The sequence below is a fragment of the Schistocerca cancellata genome, chromosome 11 (genome assembly GCF_023864275.1).
Source record: "Schistocerca cancellata isolate TAMUIC-IGC-003103 chromosome 11, iqSchCanc2.1, whole genome shotgun sequence".
NCBI lineage: Eukaryota > Metazoa > Arthropoda > Insecta > Orthoptera > Acrididae > Schistocerca > Schistocerca cancellata.
Genome location: NC_064636.1, coordinates 164,885,355 through 164,905,160, shown reverse-complemented (window position 1 = coordinate 164,905,160; position 19,806 = coordinate 164,885,355). Strand labels below are relative to the sequence as shown.

At 43.0% G+C, this 19,806-nt stretch overlaps 1 protein-coding gene across 3 annotated transcripts in view; it reads left to right on the top strand.

The window, feature by feature from the left end:
• LOC126108123 (phosphatidylinositol N-acetylglucosaminyltransferase subunit P) overlaps window positions 1-19,806 on the top strand; it is a 43,276-nt gene that overhangs the window by 7,597 nt on the left and 15,873 nt on the right. The window contains exons 2-3 of one of the 3 annotated variants that reach the window (XM_049913369.1): window positions 13,774-13,933; window positions 19,365-19,587. In XM_049913369.1, the coding sequence (XP_049769326.1) occupies window positions 13,794-13,933; window positions 19,365-19,587 (363 nt within the window). In that variant the 5' untranslated portion in view covers window positions 13,774-13,793. Of the gene's footprint in view, window positions 1-13,756; window positions 13,934-19,361; window positions 19,588-19,806 lie in introns of all 3 variants that reach the window. The other 2 variants (XM_049913367.1, XM_049913368.1) reach the window with 2 other exon arrangements.

Sequence of the window (19,806 nt, the reverse complement as noted above, 5' to 3'; positions counted from 1 at the left end):
ATCTAAAACAGTCAGTACACACATGGGATGAAGCTAGTAAAAGAGGGACTTCTTTATGACAATTTCTGTTTCTTGTTAAAAGGCTTCACATGCCTGTTTAACTGGAAGCGTCACATACATCTTCTGGTGAACCTCGCGTTTCCCTGTTCTGAAGTTATTTACAGATTTTGTCCCTTGCTTTCCTGCTGATTCCACAATAATTAAAGTTGCATCTAGTAAGTTAGTTCCAATGAGCAATCAATAAAACAAAAATGTTACTAAGTAAAAAATATATATTGGAACATTTACAATAGTATGAAAAAGAAAGACTGGTATTGACCATATAGTGGAGACATTGAGTTGCAGATAGACACAACAAAAATAGTGCTAAATAAGTAAGATTATAGCCAAAGGCATTCTTCTGACGTAGACAACACCCGCGCGCCCAAATGCAACTCGCGCCCTTTGTGACACGGTCTCTGGCTGCCGAGGCCAGACCTGGCAGCCAGACAGTGGTCGCGTTTGTGCGAGTTGTGTTTGCATGAATGTGCTCGTGTGCACTGTCTACTTCAGGAGGAGCCTTTGGCCTAAAACTTACTTATTTAGCGGTCTTTTTGTTGTGCCTGTCTGTAATTCGACATCCCCACTATATGGTGAATAGCAATCTATCCTTTTCATAACATTGTCATTATTCCGACCTGGATTTTCCTTTGTTCGATATTGGAATATTTACATAGGTTCACTGGCTACTTCTCAACATAGTTGCCATTGTCGAGATATTTATCGTAACGGTGCATCGTCAGTTGTGTCTCACAGGTGTCTGCCACCAATGTTGAGAGTCACAAAGTCACTTCAGTCTGCACCTCAACGTCTTCGTGCAAATGTTTTCCTACCAGAAAAAAACGTCACGAAATGGAAGAGATGAGTCACTTGGAGTGAGGTCGAGACTGTAGCATAGGTGGTCAAAGACCTCCAAATGGATTCGATACATTTTTTCTGACATCTGATGTACGAGAACTTGTGTCGTAATGAAAAGGCTTAATGCCTCTTGTCAACATCCTAGATCTCTCGTTCTGGATTGCAATTCTCAGATGTCGATGTCTGTCTGTACCGATCGGCATTTTTGGCCTCCCCTCGTGATAAAAACTAGCACCGGATGACATCACATCAATCCCAGAAGACTGTATACACGACTTTTTGACAAAGATTGTCCGTTCGAATTCGATCTTCACGGGCGAACCACTACGCCGCCAGTGTACGGACTGTCATTCTGTTTCCGGTGTGACGTGCGGTACCCGCATTTCGTCCCCAGTGACGACACGGACGAAAAACTCGTTACCTTTCTCCGCTTACCGCTGTAGGAATGTCAGTGCTGTGGCCAGACGTACAGTTTTGTGTTCCCCTGTCAGTTGCCCCGGCACATATCTCGCACACACTTTACGAAAACTGAGCCGCCGGGAGGCAATTTCGGTTGACAGCGGGTGAAGTGTCTGGAGGAATTGACATTACAGTTCTGAAATTGCATTCTCCACATTCCGGTGTCACCAGACACAGTCAGCTACTACAATCTTTGTCGCAAGTATCGGTCCGTCCTCCAGCAAATTCCCCCCCCCCCCCTCCCCCCCCTGCCAGGAGCCTCACGGTTCTTTCGTGAGTACGTGTGTGGTGAGCGAGGGGTCCCGAGCGATTGCAGCTGTCCTTCTTTCCTGGGCTGAATTTGCTTTCCTCTCCCCCGTCGTTGCTCCTTCCCCTACACCCTCTCGTCTACCTCTCTCGGTGTCCTTGTTTATGTTGGCCCCACAATCCTCCTGGTTATGTTGGCTTTGTTGAGTGAGTACCTCACCTGGCCCCCCTCTGGGGTTTAACCTCCACTACTAAATATCTGTTCCGTAGTGTGAGCCATCTAGGGAAGAGCACCTTACCTAGTATCTCCGACATGTGCCCTCCTAGTTCCTTCCGTCTTTTCCTTCACGTCGTCGTCTGATGCTAGGGTGCATAGCCAGCCTGTGTGGTGGTGTCACTATGTACCCTTTTGGTTGAGCCCCCTGAAAACACAGGGATCACACTTCTGATACCTGAGCTGTGACCACCTCACGTAACCCTGGGAGTGGTCGCTCGTCGTCCCAGAGCATCGGAACTCCCGGCAATGGCCACCGTGCCAGACTGCCCGTGCTGTGGCTGGGTCGCGCCCGTGATTGGAGTGGGTGATAGCCGGGCGGACGCTGTGCGAATGAAACGCGTACGGGTCCAGAACTCTGGCCGTTCTTCTGCGGCAGTCTCTCTGCGTGGAACCGATTCTTCGAGTGCTGCTTCTCTTGCCCTTTCGGCCTTCCCTTCTGTGGCTAGCCCCTGGGAAGAGGGTCGGGCCTGTCGGCTAGGGGCGAAACCTTTCCCCCGTTATCTAGTTTGCACCGGGACTGGTGGGGATACTTTCACCAATACCGAACTTTTATTTTTTGTGGAACACATCGAAGACGAGTTTGGCGAAGTGGACACTCTGAGCGAGATGCGGCCGGGTTCATTGTCGATCGAAACTAATATCCACCATTTGCTGTTTAGGAACCTGTTAAATATCTCGTAGCAAAAAATTGCTGACGAAGAGGCTCGCCTAAATGCGCACCGAGTTTACACTCGTATTGTGAATCGGCATATTGCACTGTATAAGTGTGTCCTACTGGCCAATTTTCTCCAAGTATTGGTCTGCTTTCCACCGCCGTACTGGGACCCGCCCCACCCCCTAGTACCCTCTCCTCCTCGATGACTGTCCCTTTCCTGACAATCTCAGTAAGGCCGACCACTTTGCCTCCCACCTCTCTGATGTTTTTTTCCATCCCAGATGATCCCCACTTTGATTATTCCCTCTTCCCTGACGTCACGGACCGTACGAATACCTCTGTTCCTCCCCTTGCTCCCAGCTTCCAGTACTTGGGCCACACCCCACCATCTGCACTTAACACTCCCATCACAACACAGGACATCAGCCTCATACTCCGCACTAAACGCAACACTGCTCCCGGCCACGACTCCGTTACCTACCGCCACCTCAAACACTGCCCTCCCTCCTTCTTTTCCCTCCTCGCCGCCCTCTACAATGTCATCCTTGGCACTGGCTTCTATCCTGACCTGTGGAAAACCTCCCGTATCCTGATGTTCTCCAAACCCAACAAGCCTCCATCTGATGCCTCTTCCTATCGTCCTATCTGTCTCACATCGGTGTTCAGCAAGCTCTTGGAATCCATCCTTCCCGGCGCATCCATCTCCACCTCCACCAAAACCACCTCCTCCCAAACACCCAATGTGGCTTTCGACCTTCCTTCTCTGCTGATGACCGACTCCTCCGCCTCACTCATCTCCTCTCCCTCCAGCTTAACTCCCGTCGCTCCGCCATTTTTGTCTCACTTGACCTCGAAAAGGCCTACCACCGTGTCTGGCATCCCGGTCTCCTGTTTAAACTCCAAACCTACGCCCTTCCTATCAACTACATCCGTCTGATGGCCTCCTTCCTCTCCCACCGCCCCTCCTATGTTACCATCCATAATGCCAATTCCCACACCTTCTACGCCTCTGCAGGTGTGCCCCAGGGCTCTGTCCTCTCCCCTCTCCTCTACCTCCTGTACATGGCAGATATGCCACCCCCCCACCCCCCGCTCCTGTACACCTCTTGCAATATGCCGATGACACCGCATTCCTCACCCTCGCTCCTACCCTCCAATGGTCCCAACGCCTTCTCCAGAATCAAGCTTTTTGCTGCACGGTGTAACCGGTGGCTCCTGAAAATCAATCCTTCCGAGACCCAGGCAATCGTCGTAGGTCGTACCACTCGCTCCTTCCGGCACCTGGATTTCTCCCTTACCGTCTGCACCTGTCCTGTCCGCCTCTCCCCCACCCTCACCTACCTCGGCCTCTCCATTGGCCGTCACCTCACCTGGATCCCTCATCTCCACTCCGTCCAATCCAAGGCCCACAACTGCCTCTGACTCCTCAAACTCCTCTCTGGCCAGACATGGGGTTGCACCTCTCTACCATCCTCCACACCTACAGATCCTTAATCCGTCCCATCCTCTGTTATGCCAGTCCCGCCTGGATATCCGCCTTCCCCCCCCCCCCCCCCCCCCAAATTATATAAGTATCTCCAGATCCTCGAGCACCATGCACTCCGCCTCGCCTTCCGTATACGCCTCCCGTCCCCCACACGGATCCTCTATGACCTCATTCCTTTCCCCCATCTGCTCCTATTCCTTGAACATATCCGCATTCTCTACAACTTTTTTCCTCTCCTTCCCCCCCTTTCCTTTCCCTTCATCTGTCCAGGTTCCCCCCATCTGCCTTCACCTGTGGTATATCATATTTGTGCCAATTTTTTTAGTGCAGTTTTCAAGTGAATGTTCAGTGTTGTTCATCTTTCCAAAGTGTTGCGAACAGAAACCATACTGTCGCTGGGTGTAAATTTTAGATCTCTTGCGAACAGAAACCAGACTGTCACCGTGTTTTTTAATTGTCTGTCTATTCTTTTACCTGTCTGCTTCATATGTATTTTATTAGCATCACCACCCCTTTGTTCTGTATTTTAAGTTCCACGATTTTCCGCCATTTTAAGTCACCGATTTTATCGCCTGCTTTTATTGTTTATTATCTTCATCTTTTTAAAACAAATTCTGTAGGCTGAAGAGCGGTGTACCAAGCTGCTGCCAGCCCGCCCCCTTCGGGGGGGGGGGGGGGGGAATCGAAACTCAATAAAGAAGAGAAAAAAAAGAAAGAAAAGCTATTCATCCATCTCATTGCTAGCCTTGAGGTCGGCATTCTTGCCATGTGCTAGGCTGCTCTCAAAGTGCTCCCAAAAATGGGCACTTTTCAGAACTGTCTGCTCGTTAAGCAATGTGCAGTTATGAGATTTCAAGTTGCAGGAAGTCTCCATCTTCTCAAGGAGATAAAGATATCTGATTTTGCACCCCTACACAGCAATTTAATGTTCTGCAAAGTTGGATATATGATCTGGATGGTTAGAATTACAATCTAAGCCTCTCAGTGCACACATTCTTCCTAAATATTCCACAGGTGTGCCTGCCATTTTCATTTCTTATAACTAGATCTAAAAAAATTATAGAGATCTCCATCCCTATATTGACTCCAAATTCAATTTTCTCATGCAAGCTGTTAAATGTAGTCATTATTCCATCAATTTTGGTACTGTTTCCTTTAATCAATAAAAACGTATCAACAACATATCTATAGTAATAAACTATCTTGCTAGGAAGTTCAGAATAATCGTTGAAAAATTTCTCTTCAAGGTAATCATTAAAATCGTGAGCCAATAAACCTGAAATTGCGCTACCCATACATAATCCATCTTTCTGAACATATATTGTATCGTCAAATGTGAAATTATTGTATTTTAAGCAGAAAGAAAGGCAGTCTCTAAATTCTTCAATTTCTTTCTCAGATAAGCCACCTTGTCTTTGAATGTTGGCAGTGGCAATCTCAAAAGTATTGTTCGCAGGGTCATTTGTGTATAGGTTTACAATGTCCAGTGAAAGAAACGTCATATCGTCTGTTATCTGTACATCCTTAATCAATTTTGTTAGCTCTATACTATTTTTTTACTGAAAACTGCCAGTTAAATTTATAATATTTCTTAAGAAATTACAGGCATTTCCTAGCAATCTTTCACAAGGGGCCTTCCCTCTAATCTACAATTGGCCATATCGGATTTAATTCCTTACGAACCTTAATTTGTTTGCTCAGTTTGGGTGCACAAGGTTTCGTTACATTAAGAAACTGTGCTTCATTAGGTGAGGGAATTTCGTAATATGTCTCAAGTTTTTCTATTAACTTTTTTTTGTGTCATTCGTGGGATTCCTGTTGCCACTGTCAATCACATTTTCTCAGAAAAACTTTAAAGTTTTCTCGATATATTCATTTTTGGAAACTATATTCCCTTTACCAGCTTTCGCGATAAAGGCCCCATCGTCGACTTGCTTCTTATTGACGACTTTCACTAATTTTATCTGATTTATGGGTTTGTCCATTGTCTTATTAGATTCTTGCCTAACCGCTTTGAGTTGCCACTGCAATTGTATTTTGCTCAATTCTAGGAACTGAGCATGTCTAATGCAAACTTAATACGAGCCAACATGTTTTCGACATCTGTTTTCGTAAAATTCTTATTAATATTATAATTTAGCACTTTCTGTAGCAGTGCTGCTTCTTGTTTGTCAGACACAATTTCAGTAAAATTTAAAACACTAGGATGAAAACTAAACCTCAGTTTACACACCTCACCAGGAGTGTGTGACTGCCCCATTAAGTTTAAAATCCTTTTGTTTTGCTTTTGTCTTGTGACCTGTACCATTTCTCTACGATATTCTGTGTACACACTGACACTGAATCAGACAAAGTATGACTTTGTTTCTTAAAGTTGAAGTACGCTGCACGCGCAGCAGAATCTTCTCTCTGTCTAATTTCAGTGGGAGCTGTCTGCACTCCAACCGTGTTGTTAAACATTTTGGATAAATAGCAGCAGCAGTCACAAATATTGAAATCTTTTGTTGTAGAGATCGATTTCGGTCACTGTGTGACCATCATCTGTGCTAAAAATACATTAGAACCATCAAAAACGTGAGGATCTTTACACAAATGAGGCCCTATTTATAACCACCATCAAAAAATTCAGAATCCGAGGGATGTACAGGGTATATCATAATTAATGGCATAAACGCACACAGTTGAAGGTACACAATACTAGAAGCAAAAAAAGTCAGTAAACATAGGGTTGACAACGCATACCTTAAGAGCTATGAGCAATTTTTCTTCTTCGATACTGTGAAGCAAATCTCTTCTACAGCCAGCTCTTTCCTTTCCATATTTTGGGAAGTGATAATATTGACCAAAACAAGAAAAAAAAATATCCAGTAAACATGTGCTCTAAAATGCCTACCTTAAAAGTTATGAGCACTTGTTCATCTTCGGTACTTTGGAACACAACTCTTCTAATGAACAAGTGCTCATAACTTTTAAGGTAGGCATTTTAGAGCACATGTTTACTGGATATTTTTTTTTCTTGTTTTGGTCAATATTATCACTTCCCAAAATATGGAAAGGAAAGAGCTGGCTGTAGAAGAGATTTGCTTCACAGTATCGAAGAAGAAAAATTGCTCATAGCTCTTAAGGTATGCGTTGTCAACCCTATGTTTACTGAGACTTTTTTGCTTCTAGTATCGCGTACTTTCAACTGTGTGTTTACGCCATTAATTATGATACACCCTGTATAGAGATATACATATTCTCATATCTACCAAGTTAATGATACAGCCTGTATAGAAATATACATATTCTCGTACCTACCAAATTATTTTAACCTTTTAAGCTCGTGTTGTAACAACACATTATTTTCTATGAGGTGTAACATGTACTGTGATTATTACTTCCAACAGATATCATCAATCACTTTTACTCCAATTTGTAATAGGACACAGTGCAATGGAGGAAATTATTTGAAGTTTGTGCTCGTCGGGTTCCACAATTATTCACTGAAGACTGCAAACTTCAGAGAAGAACTGTCACCAGAAACCTTCAGAGGTTTTAAAATGAAGGTAATATTTTTTGACAAGCATTGTGACAGATGATGAAAGCTAGTTCTGTCATTATGAGCCTGAAACAGAACACCAGAGTATAGACTGGCAGCACTCGGATTCGCCATTGTAGAAGAAAGCGATGACAGCGCAGTACTCGTGGAAGTTACGGGCACCGTCTTCTGGGGTGCACGAGGTTGCATTCTTATTGATTTTCTCAAAACTGTACAAACCACAAACGCAGCCCACTGTATCCAGACACTTCAAGCTCTGTTGTGTGCTGCGTGATAAAGACCCTCGAAAGGATATTGTCTTGCAGCAGGGTAATGGGCCCTATCACACTGCTCGTCTCACTGTGGGAAGATTGGGACATTTAGATGGGAAACTTTATCACAGCCTCTATACAGTCCCAACTTGCCAACCTCCGACTACCGTCTCTTCGGTTCTGTCGAGAAAAGTACGCGAGGCCGATGCTACGAGACAGTGGAGGATATTCGGCAGACGGCGTAGCTGTGTCTTTGGTGGACCGGAGTTCTGCTGTAAATATGTTTTCGAACTTATAGAACAATGGCATAATGTGTGCAAACAAATGGACAAATATGACATAAATTGTGTCGATTAAGATGATTAGAGCTGGAGTGTCCGTGCAAATGCCTGTTGCGTGCACGGTTTGGCCATTTGGGGAATAAATGTATATTTAGAAGATTCTTTAAATATAATAGCTGAATTTAGACATTCGTAATGCGTATAACATTTTTCTGACTTCGGTGCTTACATTGTAGTGGCTCGGATGATAACACATTTTACTGTTTCTTCATACAAATTGTGCCAAAAGTGATGGAATAAGAGTAATTTTCTAAATTTTGTTAGTGAACTCGGAGTGCCCCAGTTCGGCCGGGTAGATGTCGCCGTACGGGAATATACGTAACGGATGTACGATTACAGGTCGTAAACACGCGGTTGACAGCGTACGGAAATTTGGGTCCGGCTGTGAGTTTCGGGTAGCCGAACGGTATGGCGACTGCTCGTGATCCGTAAGAAATCCGGGTTCGAGTTTTGATCTGGCACAACTTTTCATTATTTCCATTCCGTTATACTGGCGATCGTTGTCCGTATTCACATATGTGAATACAAACCTCGTATTAAGTGCAAAATGTGTTGTGAATAGTGACTAGTAAAGTAGTAATAAATTAAAACCTCACGCCCGATGCTGAAGTTTCACTGCACGAACACCGAAAATGTCACACACGATAAACTTTCTCCCTCTCATTATTTTGTGGGGCTATCGGCGAGAAAAAGTTTTGAAAAGGCTCGAGCTGACACCGGGTCCCAGCATAGTGTTCTAGTAATACAGGTATTACGTATGTCCGGCATGGTACGGTGTCAGATTCGCTGCTAGTGGGCACCGATATAATTTGATGACGTCAGCTGAAAATTTGTGCCAAAGTGCAATGTGCATATTCCAATGAACAGACAGTTTACCTACATAATATATGCACCGGAGGGCGTGCCGTCACACAGTAATTTCCGACCTCTTACAGTGTACGGCAGGGCCGAGAGTGTGTGCAGACGAGATTCGGGTCGGAAGGGAGACGCACTCGGATACCTGGAGCAGTTGAGGCGACTGTTCACACAGAGCAGGGAATCGGGGTTCGAATCGTGGTCCGGCACAAACTCTCGCCTGTCACCATCAAGTTTTTTGATGCCCCAGAGCTGTGTTACGCCCGGGTATTTGCACAAACTGGCAGATTCCGACAACAACTCGGTGATATACTCGTAGGCTACTCCGTTTTCTCTACGTTGTGAAGTGCACAGTTTTACATTTACGAATATTTAAACCGCGTTGCCAATCTTTGCGGAACTTTTAAATCTTACCAATATCAGAATATTTGTGCAGCTGCTTTCAGACAGTAACTCGCTATAGATAACTGTGTTATCTGCGAGAAGTCTGAGGTTACTATTAACATCGTCTGCAAGGTCATTAATATACAACATGAACAGCAAAGGTCCCAACAGACAACCTCGAGGCACACCCGAACTTACCTCCACTTCTGTCCTCAGTTCAGCCACATGATTCACTCGCTACCCCATATCACTGTACTTTTGACAAGAAGTGTATTTGTGGTAGTGAGTCAGATACCTTTTGAGAATCAAGAATTACTGTATCTATCTGACTGCCTCAATCCAAAGCTTTAGTTTTGTCACGTGAGGAAAGGGCGACTCGAGTTTAATGTGATTAATGTTTTTGGAATCCGTGGTGGTTGGTGTGGAGCAGGTCGTTCTGTCTGGGACACCTTATTTTGTTTGAAATCGGAATATGTTCTACCAGAAACTCGATATTGAGAATACTGGACACTAGTTTTGTGGTTCACTTCCACTGCCTTTTTTGTACATGCATTTGACTGTGCTTTCTTCCAACTAGTGGGCAAGGTTTTTTGTTCGACGGATCTCTCGTAGATTGTAGTTGCAGGACGGGCTAACTTAGCTGCAAATTCCTTATAGAATCTGATAGGGAATCCATTGGGCCCTTCAGCTTTGTTAAATTTTAATGATTACAGCCATTTCTCAACACCACTGACACTAACATATATTTCACTTTTCTTTTCAATGGTACTAGGATTGTTGTTGTGGTGGTGGTGGTGGTGGTGGTGGTGGTGGTGGTGGTGGTGATCATCATCATCATCATCATCATCATCATCATCGTTGTCGTCTTCAGTCCAAAGACTGGTTTGATGCAGCTCTCCATGCTGCTCTGTTCTGTGCAATCTTCTTCATCTCCCAGTACCTACTGCAGCCTACGTGCTTCTGAATCCGTTTAGTGTATTCATGCATTGGTCTCCCTCTACAATTTTTACTCCCCACACTTTCCCTCAATACTGATGAATTGATGATCCCTTGATGTCTTGGAATGTGTCCTACCAACTGATCCCTTCTTCTAGTCAAGTTGTGCCATAAATTCCTCTTCTCCACAATTCTATTCAGTACCTCCTCATTAGTTACGTGATCTACCCATCTAATCTTCAGCACACTTCTGTCTCTTCTTGTCTAAACTATTTATTGTCCATGTTTCACTTCCATACATGGCTACACTCCATTCAAATACTTTCAGAAACGACTTCCTGACACTTCAATCTATACTTGATGTTAACAAATTTCACTTCTTCAGAAATGCTTTCCTTGACATTGCCAGTCTACATTTTATATCCTCTCTACTTCGACCATCATCAGTTATTTTGCTATCCAAATAGCAGATTGATCCACTACCTAAGTGTCTCATTTCCTAATCTAATTGCCTCAGCATCATCAGACTTAATTTGACTACATTCCATTATCCTCGTTTAGCTTTTATTGATGTTCATCTTATATCCTCCTTTCAAGATGCTGTCCATTCCATTAAACTGCTCTTTCATGTCCTTTGCTGTCTCCGACAGAATTACAATGTCGTCGACAAACCTCAAAGTTTTTATTTCTTCCTGTGGATTTTAATTCGTACTCCAAATTTTTCTTTTGTTTCCTTCACTGCTTGCTCAATATACAGATTGAATAACATTGGGGAGAGGCTACAACCCTGTCTCACTCCCTTCCCAACCACTGCTTCCCTTTCATGCCCCTCGACTCTTATAACTGCCATCTGGTTTCTGTACAAATTGTAAATAGCCTTTCGCTCCCTGTATTTTACCCCTGCCACCTTCAGAATTTGAAAGAGAGTATTCCAGTCAACATTGTCAAAAGCTTTCTCCAAGTCTACAAATGCTAGAAACGTAGGTTTGCCTTTCCTTAATCTATCTTTTAATATAAGTCGTATGGTCGGTATTGCCTAATGTGTTACAACATTTACACAGGATCCAAACTGATCTTCTCTGAGTTCGGCTTCTACCAGTTTTTCCATTCATCTGTAGAGAATGTGCATTAGTATTTTGCATCTGTGGCTTATTAAACTGATAGTTTGGTAATTTTCTTACCTGTCAATACTAGCTTTCTTTGGGATTGGAATTAATATATTCTTTTTGAAGCCTGATGGTATTTCGCCTGTCTCATACATCTTGCTCACCAGATGGTAGAGTTTTGTCAGGACTGGCTCTCCCAAGACTATCAGTAGTTCTGATGGAATGTTGTCTACTCCCGGGGCCTTGTTTCAACTTAGGTCTTTCAGTGCTCTGTCAAACTCTTCACACAGTATCATATCTCCCAATTTATCTTCATCTACATCCTCTTCCATTTCCATAATATTGTGCTCAAGTTCATCGCCCTTGTATAGACCCTACATACACTCCTTCCATCTTTCTGCCTTTCCTTCTTTGCTCAGAACTGGTTTTCCATCTGAGCTCTTGATATTCATACAAGTGGTTCTCTTTCCTACAAAGGTCTCTTTAATTTTCCTGTAGGCAGTATCTATCTTACCTCTAGTGAGATAAGCCTCTACATCCTTACATTTGTGCTCTAGCCATCCCTGCTTAGCCATTTTGCACACCCTGTCGATCTTATTTTTGAAATGTTTGTATTCCTTTTTGCCTGCTTCATTTTCTGCATTTTTATATGTTCTCCTTTCATCAATTAAATTCATATCTCTTCCGTTACCCAAGGATTTCTACTGGCCCTAATCTTTTTATCTACTTGATCCTCTGCTGCCTTTGCTATTTCACCTCTCAAAGCAACCCATTCTTCTTCTACTGTATTTCTTTCCCCTCCAGTTTTGTCAATCATTCTCTAATGCTCTCTGAAACACTCTACAACTCTGGTTCTTTTAGTTTATCCAGGTCCCATCTCGTGAAATTCCCATCTTTTTGAAGGTTCTTCAGTTTTACTCTACAGTTCATAACCAATAGATTGTTGTCAGAGTCCACATCTGTCCCTGGAAATGCCTTAAAATTTAAAATCTGGTTCCTAAATCTGTCTTACCATTATATAATCTATCTGAAACCTGTCAGTATCTCCAGGTTTCTTCCATGTATACAACCTTCTTTTATGGTTCTTGAACCAAGTGTTAGCTATGATTAAGTTATGATCTGTGCAAAATTCTACCAGGCGGCTTCCTCTTTCATTTCTTAACCCCAATCCATATTCACCTACTACGTTTCCTTCTCTCCCTTTTCCTACTACCGAATTCCAGTCACCCATGACTATTAATTTTCGTCTCCCTTCACTATCTGAATAATTTCTTTTATCTCATACATTTCTTCAATCTCTTTGTCATATGCGGAGGTAGTTGGCACATAAACTTGTCCTACTGTGGTAGGTGTTGGCTTCGTGTCTATCTGGACTACAGTAATGTGTTAACTATCCTGTTTGTTGTAGCTTACCTGCACTCCTATTTTTAAATTCATTATTAATTCATTATTAAACCTACTCCTGCATTACTGTTATTTATTTTTTATTTATAAAAGAAGTCTCATTTCTCCTGCCACCGAACTTCACTAGTTCCCACTATATCTAGGTTTAACCTACAAGCATTAAACTGGGGCACTTCTCCCAGGGTTTCCTTTTTTAAAGGAGCTTTTGAAAACGGAGTTAACCATAAGAATTGATTTGGGTTTTGTGAAAGTTCATTTGACAGTTTTCTGCTACAGTAATCACTGAAGACTCCATGCATTGCTCTCTTAACAGCCAAACGTCATTCAGTCAGCATCTCTCTATCCGTAGGCCTGTGCTTTTTTTTTACACCTATCCTCAGACCTCTGCATTCTGTGACAAGTCACGGCTTCAAACACCTCTGTCACTTCTTTACGGTTTCAGCTTTCTTCAGTGATTTTTCATAGGTGCTCACGATTAGTGTGTGAACAGCTGCCAACTTTTTCATTCCAGAGACTCCAGTCCCCAGATGCTCAGCCGTAACAGTCTGCTCTTTGTTAAAGTTGCTTATGTCGGTGGGTTTTCCCATTTGCACGAGAATGATTCCCCATTCGTATCTGGTCCACTTACGTACTTTGCTCACCGTGTTGTACACCTACGATGCTACCGAGTGGCATTCGATGTCACGGTGGTAATATTGTGGCTCGGCGTTATATTATTACCTCGTACTATTAAGTTGAACACTGTGTAAAAGGATTTCAAGCAGAACTCTCTTATTAAGAGACAACAGCTTACCCATTCCACAACATCGGACTAAAAATCCAAATTCCTGAAAAGACAGATGTCGTATTGGGAAATGCGCAGGGATAGTATATTCTTTACTAGCCCAAAGTACTGTACATTTCAGCAATGCAGTGTAGGCCACGGCCTGTTCCAGCGTGCATCCGGCCGAGAGCCATGCCCGAGCACACCCCGGCACCGACACCGGCGCGTGCCGTCTACGGGTTCGTCTTGTACCTGGCGTCCGTCACGTCGGCCGCACTCTTCCTGCTGTGGGCGTACGTGCCGCCGGATGTGGCATCTTCGCTCGGTCTCAGGTACGGTGTGCCGTACTTTTGGTTCAGCCGAGCTCGACTGGGATAGTTTGAGGGCGGCTGTGGTAGTTTGGATGTACCCTAATAAATGAACAAAGAGAGAAGTGTGCCAATGTAGTTGGTACACTTCTGTCATGTATATAAACAGTAATGTCTACAGTTGTATTAGCTGTTGTCTATTTGATTAAGGGGATAGTAATAGTAATAGCTCTTTAGTAGTGGAGAAAGTAGTTTTCCTTCCATTTTATGTTTATTTGCTGTACTACAGATTCTTTTTTTTCTGGTGGTGTTATAGTGTTAGGAATTTTTCCTATGTAGTACTTGTCAGTACCATGTAGTGATAATTACCATTTACACTGTTTATTACACAAAGACATCTGAGATCACTGAAAAGTAGTAATTCTGCTATTATGACTGCATGTATAAAAGAATATATGAGGGTCACTCCAAAAGAAATGAGACAATTTTTTTAAATCTATCTTATATTCTATATGTTTGAAAGTTTTACAGTGTGTAGATACATCCTTTAGGAACAATATTTTCATTTCTCCACATAATTTCCACACCTCTCAACTACCTTACGCCATCTTGGAACCAGCGCCTGTATACCCACATGGTAAAATTCTGGACCGACCTGTTGGAGCCACTGTTTGCCAGCGTGCACAAGGGAGCCGTCATCTTCAAATCTTGTTCCACGAAGAGAGTCTTTCAGTTTCCCAAAGAGATGATAGCCACATGGAGCCAGGTCAGGACTGTAAGGCGGCTGTTTCAGTGTTGTCCATCCGAGTTTTGTGATCGCTTCCACGGTTTCTTGACAGACATGTGGCCGTCCATTGTCGTGCAACAGCAAAACATCCTTCTTTGCCGATGTGGTCGAACACGACTCAGTCGAGCTCAAAGTTTATTCAGTGTCGTCACGTATGCATCAGAATTTATGGTGGTTCCACGTGGCACGATGTCCACAAGCGAGAGTCCTTCGGAATCGAAAAACACCGTAGCCGTAACTTTTCCAGCAGAAGGTATGGTTTTGAATTTTTTTTTCTTGGGTGCATCTGCATAATGCCACTCCATTGATTGCCTCTTCGTCTGTGGTGAAAAATGATGAAGACATGTTTCATCAACTGTCACAATTCTTCCAAGAAATTAATCTCCACCATTCTCATACTGTTCCAAAAGTTCACTGCATACCGTTTCTCTTGTTTCTTTGTGAGCCACTGTCAACATCCTGGGAACCCACCTGGCACAAACCTTTTTTAACGCCAACACTTCCAGTATTCTGCAAACACGTCCTTCCCCTATCCCAGCGTAGCATGACAATTCGTTCACCGTGATGCGTCTGTCAGCAGTCACCAATTCGTTAACTCTCTGCACATTGTCTGGAGTGTGTGCAGTACAAGGCCTGCCGCTGCGAGGACAATCCTCAATATTGCCGTGCCCGCTTTCATCACGTAACCTGCTTGACCACCGACTAACTGTACTGCGATCGACAGCAGCATCCCCGTACACCTTTTTCAACCTCTTGTGGATGTTTCCCACTGTCTGGTTTTCACAGCACAGGAATTCCATGACAGCACGTCGGTTCTGACGAACGTCAAGTGTAGCAGCCATCTCGAAGACATGCTGTGACGGCGCCACTCACGGGAACAGGTTGAACTAAGTTTGAAAACCAGTGGGAAGGTTGTATCTACACACTGTAAAACTTTCACACGTGCAGAATGAAAACTGTATTTTTACAAAAATAGTGTGCATTTCTTTTGGGGTGACCCTTGTAAAATGGTGTGCTTACTTGATAATGTTGCTGTTAGTTATCTTTATAAGCATTCAGTGACTCACAGCATGTTTCCTATAGACTTAAATATGCTGCAGTAACACTCATATGTGAAACTAGATACAGACAAATAATTGCAGACCTGTATCACTCATTCCAGTCTTTGCAGAACTATTTCAGAAAGTGGCCTGTGGTAAGATACCACCTCATTTAACTGTGCAGAACATATGAACTGTTTCAGAGTTTGGCTTTTATAAAGGATTGTTCTCACAGAAAGCAGTGCAAGACCTCACAAATAAAGCACTAGCAGAGCTAAACAAGAAAAATTATCCTGCTCGTATGTTCTGTGACATTGAGAAAGCCTTCGATTTAGTAGATAACAAAATTCTACGTATAAAACTGATGTATAGTGGCATTAATGGCATTCCTCACACATGGGTGGAATCTTACCTCCATAACAGAAAGCAGTGTTCCCATTGAGACTCTTATCGCAGACACACAAATATCAGAATGGGGGAACATAATGTGTGGGGTCTTTCTGACCTCTGTAAATGATTTTCTGTTGACATTAGAGGACAGTTCAAAACCAATGTTTGCTGATGACATAAGCATACTAGTCGAGGTTCCAGACTCAACCCTAAAAGACACAGCTCGGATGATAACCGAACTGGCTTGCAAATTGTTACTAGCTAACATTTTAAGTGGTAGTCTCAGAAAGGCTGTAATTATGCATTTATGAGCACATAATAGTGACCTTCTAACACCAGAAGTTTAATGTTAACATGAATTTGACATCAAAATATAAGTTGTGCTTTACTGAATAAGTGACTTTCGGTGTAGATCACATAGAACAAAAATGAAGACATACCAATTGTGGTAAGGATATTTTAGAATCGAATAATTTTTATAATAATGAAGATGGAGAATTATATAAATTTGAAGTAAGAAACAAAGCTAAAACAATGATGAACAAACAAAATTAACTGGATGTTGGATTCCATTGGGGACAGTGTGCTGTTTGTTTTACGCAACTGTTGGCCTTATTAAACTCTCTACCAGACAGTTTACCATCCGCAACAACTATTTTATTCTGATCAGCTTTGGTACCTTGCAAATGTTATGTGAGCTTACTAATTTTATACTTAAGCTCTTTCTTTAACAATTTCTCATGTTGCTCAAACGCAATGTTTGCCAAATTTAAAACCCAAAATGTGTTTCACAAACAGCGTACGAGGTGCACGACTCTCATTAGGTTTAAAATATTTTTTTCGTACCTTTGCCTTACATCATTTACCGCTTTTACGACAGTATCGAGCACAAAATTGGACAATGGATCAAAGACTATTGGGAAAACTAAATTAGCTAAGTCAAAAAAAGGGCAGCTCATTTTGTGTTTTTGTGAAGTAAGGGCAAGACTTTCACGGATACAGTACACAAATTTAGGTGCAGTCATTAAAACAGAGGCCTTTCTTGCTGTGGCAGGACCTTCTCATGAAATTTCAACCATCGAGCTTCTCCTTAGAATGTGAAAATATTTTGTTAGCACTCACCTACCTTGGGAGAAGTAATTGTTGTAATAAAGTAAGAGAAATCAGAGCTTGCAAGGAGAGATTTATGTGTTTGTTTTTCCTGAACGCTGTTTGAGAGTGGAATGGTAGAGAAGTAGCTTAAGGGGGGAAGCCACATTGGGAGGCGGTTTGACACTGACTTTTTGGAATTTTTAATCAAATTTTGACATCTTTTCATTCATATTTCGAACAGTTTTTGGGAATTTTTTTGAATAATTTCAGCCAAAAATAACAAAGTTACGCTGTGTTGTCCGCTGAAGGTTGTGAGTATAGTTCAATTGCGTGCTGTGTAGCCATTCAGATTTTCATCTGAAATCAAAAAAGTTTTGGTTTTACATTAACTTATTTTCTAAGAATATGAACCTCAATGCAGGTGAAAATAATGAAAATTAAAAATTTTGTAGGTGTTGGATAATTTACTTAGATTTTTATGATTTTTTTTTCTAATTATGCAAAGAAAAATACCCTTAAAATCATGATATCATGTCACAAGTTGGCACATATAATTTGTAATTTTTATGAAGAATGATTTATAAGTTTTCATAATGATCAGTTCTGTATTTATTGAGTTAGACTGCACGCAAATGTGAAAAAAGGCATTTAGAGATAAATGTGTTTGAAAAATAAATTCACGAAAACTAGAAATTCGAGGAAGTTAACAATAATGTAAAATTCTTACCAATAAATCTGTGATTCCAGTACCGTATAGTAATCCTTCTTCCTCATAGGCTTCGTTTTGCGCTTGCAGCAGTGCTTTCTGAGCTTTTTGACCTTCCTTCAATTCCAACGATTTACGGCGATTCTGCCGGCTCACGTGCCGGTCATCCATTTGTTCTGCATAATTGAAGCTTTGCGTGCCTACTACAATTCCTGCCTCATTCATGACCGTCAGAAGGGATGAATTTCCTTCATGGAATAAGCCCACTGCTAAATACGGTGCCAATTCAGTGACTTCTGTTCCGGAGTTAACGTGTTTAGGAGCTAATCGCCCAATAGTGAAATTAAAACTTTCATTCACATTTTGTGTGGGGCCACTTAAACATCTCTCCAGTAACTCATCATATATTGGAAGAATTTTGTTCTGTACATCGGGGTGCAATGGAGTAGGGTGTGCTTCATGTTCCATTCCGAGGGCTGTTCATTTGTGCCACTCGCACCAGTTGTCTTCTCCCTCTAGGAAATACTTGTGTCGAGGATTTTCAGGCGTGGAAATTGTACGATAGTATGTCGCCATAATTGCTGTTTTGACGTCTTGCACACTATCGAGGTGTCATATACAGTACTCGCATATTGTGTACACCAGTTAATTTCTCAATAGAACCGGACCTCGAGAAGATTGTGCCTAGCCCGGCACGTGCAGCGTACTTTGAGTTTTACTCACGTCAGTCACACCGGCAGTTACAATTCGGCACATTTCGACAGTGCCTTTGAATCGGTAGTCCGTAATAAGTACTGAGTATTTTCACTAATGACTCTGAGTTTGCCTTTTCCACTGAGCTTTTTAGTTTTTCAAATGTTTGGGAGTCGAGTCCCCGTGCTCCTGGACTCGAGCTTGTAGCTAATGTGCACTGGATTCTGTGCTCGTAAAATCTAAACGAATGCAAATTTCGCTTCGAAATTTTGACAGCGTATTCTTGGAGAGTTGAGCTAACAATTTGTGCAATAAAAAAATCAGTTTTTTTGAATCTTCTAATGTGGTTTGCCCCCCTCGAAGGTGGTTTGACGGACCTCCTGACGGGCACTTAATCGTGAATTGTAGAGTCATCGTGTAGATGTAAATGTGTTATATAATTCTGCACTAATCACTTTTTTGTCGGATAGAACTTTCTAATTTCACTCCTTACCAAACAGCTTCACATTTTCTCCTAGCTAATTTTCTGGTATTTAGTCCACTGTCGAAATGTGCCGAAGTGTAACTACCAGTGCGATTCCGAAGTGGGTAAAACTCAAAGTCCGCTGCCCGTGCCGGGCTAGGCAGAATTTTCTCGAGGTCAGGTCCTATCGGGAAATTAACTGGCACATGCGAGTATCGTACGCGACACCTCTACGGTGTAATCGGGTCGAGTCGGGGTACCGTGATTTAGTGTCTCTGCAGCAGCTACCTGCCCCAGCGCTACTGGGCCGTCGCCCTGCCGGTGCACCTGTGCGTCGGGCTGGCGCTGTTCGCATTCTTCTTCTACCCCGGACTGGGTCTCGCGATGACGCCCGCCCTCTCGGACCCGCTGACCGTCGGGGACGGTCGAGGCCGCGGAGCGCGGAACGCCGCGCCGGCGCCTGCGCCCGGTGCCGTACCCCCGGTGGGAGACCTGCACGTCTCCGAGGTGAGTACTGCCGCGGGAGCCTGTAAATGAAACGTACACATTTTACGAGTACGTAGTTTGTGACGGAGCAGGTCCGAAAGGAACGAGAGGACAGACAGGTCCGAAAGGAACGAGAGGACAGAGGAACTTCTCGGTAACGGTCGTCTGTCCTTCGCTGCTGGTCAGTTCTGTTCCCACGTCAGTCTCGTTCGTTTTTGACCGGTTACTCGTCGCTCTCTC